This window comes from Gavialis gangeticus, unplaced genomic scaffold (assembly GCF_001723915.1).
Source record: "Gavialis gangeticus isolate Ggan-Ray unplaced genomic scaffold, GavGan_comp1, whole genome shotgun sequence".
NCBI lineage: Eukaryota > Metazoa > Chordata > Crocodylia > Gavialidae > Gavialis > Gavialis gangeticus.
This window is the reverse complement of record NW_017728983.1, coordinates 3,689,483-3,694,990: the sequence shown is the minus strand read 5'-3', so window position 1 is coordinate 3,694,990 and position 5,508 is coordinate 3,689,483. Positions and strand designations below refer to the sequence as shown.

The 5,508-nt window shown below is 40.6% G+C and overlaps 1 protein-coding gene across 1 annotated transcript in view; it reads right to left on the bottom strand.

Moving 5' to 3' along the window:
• Positions 1–6: 6 nt before the first annotated feature.
• The window catches only part of KY (kyphoscoliosis peptidase), a 43,118-nt gene continuing 37,616 nt past the window's right edge, over positions 7–5,508 (bottom strand). The window contains exons 10-12 of the mRNA XM_019512894.1: positions 4,809–4,997; positions 3,733–3,923; positions 7–2,484 (exon numbers count right to left, since the gene is read on the bottom strand). Of these exons, the coding sequence (XP_019368439.1) occupies positions 1,580–2,484; positions 3,733–3,923; positions 4,809–4,997 (1,285 nt within the window). The 3' untranslated portion in view covers positions 7–1,579. The remainder of the gene's footprint in view (positions 2,485–3,732; positions 3,924–4,808; positions 4,998–5,508) is intronic.

Sequence of the window (5,508 nt, the reverse complement as noted above, 5' to 3'; positions counted from 1 at the left end):
GATGCGACCTCCTGAGGTCCCTTCCAGCCCTATTTTTCTATGATTCTATTATTCTACATTCCTTTGCTATACACCAAAAAGAAAGCAGACTTGCTTCAACTAAGGCTGTCCTTGGTAGTGTCTGGGAAGTCTTTCAGCCTTTGTGGATCTAGTCAGGCACACAGAATGCCCATGGGTTTTCCTTTTTCTTGTACCTGTATGTCTCCTGTTGCGTATGTTCTGCAGTTCAGGAAATCGCATGTCTGCTGGCTGGCAGGGTTCACTTGCATTCCTATAGGGAACAGCTGCCAAATACAGAGAGCAGGAATGGTGGGATGTTTTTGGAGGGCTTTAGAATTGTTCATAGGCCTTGTGTGGAATCCCATCACCCTCCCTCCAGTCACTAAAGCACTACTTTTGTTGGCATTCTGGAAGATGAATTGTTAGCTATTCTTTCTGTCAACAGCAGAAGCTAAAGTCATTCCATAAATACAATAAATAGAATGAGAGAAACTGACTTTTTAAAAATTTAATTTCAAACACAAATGCTGTTTCTTGGATCACACAGATTTATGGACATTTTACATTTTTTATGAATAGGAAGTTTAATTTTGTGGTTTGTGTCGCTTATTTTTTTCATTGATTAATAAAGTAAGGCCAAGAAGAAGACTGCTGATTTTTGCATGCAAATTTTTGTGTGTTTAGGGCACAGACTGGTTTTGTGTATAAAGTTAGTAATTAGCAGTCATGTTTTTGTATGGACCCAAATTCCATTGATTTATTCTTTTTTCTTCCAGGCTAATATCCCACATAACCATCAAGTTCAGTAGTTACTCTCCTGTATAAACAGATTAGGGTCCTTTTTAAATATTAGCTTTGAGAACTAATGTTAATCTCAGTATAACTGTGGCTTTATGTAAAGCTGAGAACCAATTTTGTGGCCAAGATAACAGAATTAGCTACAACATAGCTACAACATTGTAGCTGAAGTGTTTATAACTCAAATGCTCCAATTCATGTAAAAATATGAATGAGGTAAAAATCATTTATTAAATTTAAGATGAAAGCTGTAAAAACAGTCATTTTAGAATATAATGTAGATTTGTAAGACAATGAAGTGCACAAGAAAGCCTTCAATTAATTAAACTTCTCCCAATAGCGTGTCTCTTCCCTGGGATGTATTTTGCTGCCAAGCTAGAGATGCACAGAAATCCTGGCTGAAAGATCTTTAAACTACTTCCATGCCATATTGCTACTCAAAGTTGCTATGGTAAATCTTCTTTTGTGATGCGTGATGTTTTGGGAACCAGTCGTTGTTGCTTAATGAATTGTGGACTAAGTCAATTGCTTTTCTCAAGTCATTTTCTGGATGGTGTTGCCTAAATATTGGTGTAATATTTTGAAGTCCCTACCCTGCTGCCCCCTTCATAACAATTACAGATCTTTGCTTTGCTGTTTTGATCTTGTTCAAGCACTGGCTCTTCCAAAAATATGAACACACAGTTCAATATTTGCTAGATGAAGGGAGCTAATGATCACATAAAATGATACAGTTCTTGGACATGCTGAAATGTTGTTTTGGGCAAGTTAGGGAGAGACTTTACTGTGTTTCTACTTCATACTTCAAGATATGGGAGTAGAACGTGTGGTTAGCATTCTCCAGCACCATGACAAATACCTCTGTGCATCCAGAAGTGTTAAAGGTTCCTTCCCAGAAGCCGTCTTTACTCAACGTCAGAGGACAAGTGTTTTCACCCTGAACAAACACCTTAGCTATACCATGCAGCTTGAGCTTAAAATGAACATTGCGATTGGCTGGCAGCAGCCCAGAAAGGGGTTCCAGTATTTCATAGTCTTCCGCCCATTTGCTGTAATACTGGGGGAAAACTGGCCATTTCACTTCAATGTTTGGGCAAGAGATGAGGTAGTTGAAGATATAATCGTAGTTGCCTGGGTCAGCCTTCTTCTTGGTATAGATTTTAAGAACGAAGTTTCCTGAGTGGGGGAGATGGATCTTGAACTCAATCTGGGTTCCACGATGGATTTGCATGATGTGTCGCCTTGTCTCATCCTCAGTTAAGCGGCTGTTATCAGAGTGCAGTGAGGCTAAGACACTTAGATCTTTGCTCATGGTAAAGGTGATGGAGCACCGGCCATCATTGGTGTGAATGATGGGGTCAGGGTGTGATGGCTTCAGGAACCCTTGCCGCTCTGTGAACCAACTGGGCCCTACAGGCTGATGGAGGTCCTTTGGAAAACAAATGTTTTTGTCCACAGAGTTGCACTCAAGGGTATATTCCAGCACACAGTTGTAGAGGTCCTCAGAGCCTTTGTGGGGCTTGGCAAAGACCTCTAACTTGTGTTTCCCAGTCATCTGGGGGTAGACCTCCAGCTTCATCCCATTTTTCTTTAAAGTCATTAAACCATGTTCCTTTGTGCCCTTCATCTTAAACATAAATAATGCTGGAGAACGGCTCTCAACAGAGATGGCTGCTTTTCCATTTACTGTGAAGTACAAAAGAAAAGAAATAGTTTAGGCATTTTCTTTTATATTGATATAAAATTCCTATATACAGAATGACCAGGAGGACTGCCTGTCCCACTGGGTCACTAGCCATCCTGGCAGTGAAAAAAAGAGATGCAGTTGGTGGGTTATAACTTGTCAACTGTCTGTCAAATCTATGCCCTTTTAGAAGGAACAGGGCAGAGGTGGGTCCTTGTTTTTAGGACCCTTGGTTATATTTCATGAGACATGAAAGGGAATTGCCCATGGGTCTTGGATGCTGTAGGATATCAAAGCCTGCAGGAGCTGTTGCACTGCTTTCAGTTAAGTCTCTAGTTGCTCACACTTTAGGGGTTATAGGAATTGCTAGGCTTGACCAGACCAAGGGCTCTATAGCTAGTCCCAAATGCTTCAGATGAGCCCCATGGAAAGCAGCTGAGATTAATGCTAAGAGTTTGACACCGATATAAGCCCAAAAGCCTGTGTCTGAATATTCCTTCCAAAATTATTATTGTCCTTGATTATGACAACTTGGGGTATTCAAAACATTCATAAAATGAGCTAATCTCTTTTTGAATTATGTTAAGTTCTTTCAGTCACTTGTGAGTTAAAAGAGCCAGTTCTGATTTTGCAAACATTGAGCCAAGACTTTAGAAAATGTGGACCTGAAGTCAGGCCTGGAAGTCAAGAGTTGCTACCTGAATAAGTGGCTTGACTGAGGGGAAAAGGGGGTTGCCAGCTGGTCAGTTTGTCTAAAAGTCAGGATGCTTACATAGGCATCTATGGTAAACAGGAGTCAGACTTCAGACATTTTTAAAAAAAAAAAATGGCCTTATTTGAGGTGTAGTGGAATTTTCATAGCTGCTAAGATGGGACTAAGTTTAAGTAGCCGATCATAATAGGCAATAACTCTTCTAGTTCCAAACCACTAGTCCTGAAATGGTAAAAGGGACTTTTGTATCCCCTGGGTATTTTTTAACAGCTAAAATTTAAAAAACAGAATCCAAGTGCTTGTCAGGTGTGAGCTGGAAAAGTGACTCATCAGAATAGCAGGGTACCATGAATCCAGATGTGGCTGACTTGCATTGTTACCAGCAGGGTGGTTGCGAGTCTCCCAGTGCCTGAAGAAGTGTGTTTGTACCTGAAAGCTTGCAAAGAACTTTTTTCCAACTATTTAGTTGGTCTAATAAAAGATATCACATCTACCCAAAGAGCCTTGCCTGCCATTGTTTCCAGCAGTGTGCTGTTACCTGTTTGGATGATGGATGTGTTCGGGTGTGCGCACAGCATGCCCATTGTATAAAAATTACTCTTGTGCCACATGTTGTTCTCAAACTCTTTCAACGTCAGAGTGGGCTTAAGAAGCTGCCAGTTGCTGTTTTCTGGGAAATGGTTATTAATAAACAGGGCCGGGTGCGTAAGAAAATAAAATTCGTTGTATCTGGGAAAATGATATGAGGGAAGAGGTGAGAATAACACAGAAAGTGATTGTTTGCTGACTGTCTTCAAACTTGCAACATGAAAAATCAGTCATGCTGTTTTAGAAGACAAAGCAGTGTGTAGGAAGTAGATGATATGCCTATCCATTATTATCTTTTTTTTTTAATAGGTTGTTTTCACATGAGCAGCTAGCGGGGATAAGGGCCTAGTCCTATATTGCCTATACACCCCACAACACTCCAAAGTCCCATTTTTTTTCAGTCTGAAAGGCACCCACTTATTTATTTTTATTTTTTTTCTTTGACTTTTTCAAGGACATAAAAGAAGGCACTGTTGATCTGTTTGGTTTCCATTAAGGAAATGTATCTGCTTAAAATTAAGCATGTTGTTAAGCATTTGTAGCAGCAAAGTGTTAATATTATTGCCTTTCATGCAGATTTAGAACCAACTCTTTCATAATATGAAGGTGCAGATTTATATGGTCCTCTGGGTTCTCAGGCATCACAACAAAAAAGCAGACTAGGACCATTCGTTTCTAGTGATAGATATCAGAATGATGCCCTTCTAATTGTAGGCTTACCATGAGACTTAGGAATTTCATGTGTTCAGGTGCTTTGGTTGACTTTGAGACTTTCTCACTAGGGAATTAGGATTTTTCCCAATTGGAAATGCCCATGGTGCCCTAAGGGGCTTTAGAACATTTTACTCTAGTCCTTTTATGAGGCCTTTTTTAAAATTATGACAGAAACAGTATCTGCTTCTTACTTCTGACCCAGAAAATAATAATAATACTATCTCCATTCCACACACCTCTACCATGCCCCTTCTCATGCCCTGTTTCTAGCTGAGTTGGCGCATTGAATTAAAAAAAAAAGGGATCCCATACCTGAATGTGAACTTCCTACAGGAATCATCAACTGAGCCGCTTCCCCAGGTGCTGTCCAGCAGATGCCACCTTCCATCCAGGTAAACTGCATTCCAGGCATGGTCTGAATCCCCTTGAAAGGTCTGTCCAATTTTGTAGCCATACCCTTTAGAATATCCTGACAACTTCATGCACTGAATACCTGCAATCCTGGGAGGATGGAGAAACTTTTGAAGCAGCATCTTACACTCGGATGATTTCTATGTCTACATATTCAAAATTTTAGGATGACTTAAAATTTAGCATTTCACTCAGAACTAGAATCTAGGTTCCTTAGAAACCATGGTTTCATATGCAGCATATAATATTTTGGTTGACAAGAGACACCACCTCTTACTGAGCTTTGATGGTGGATGTCTCTATACAGGTTGCTATGTGATCAACTCTGGAGCACCTTCCTAGTATAATGTGAAGTCACTTCTTTATAAAAAGTCCTTTTTCAGATATGTGGGGAGCTGGAGGAAAAGCAAGGGCAACATTGGACCCCTGCTGAACCAGATGGGGCAACTGATGCCCAGGAAAAAGCCAACCTATTAAATGGGTACTTTGCGTCAATCTTGCACCAGTCCCGTAGGATGCCCATGCCTGCTACAGGACAGGGAGGTCCGGGTGAGGGAGATCCCCTGCCCTCCATTAATGCTGACAATGTACACCCCAGGGT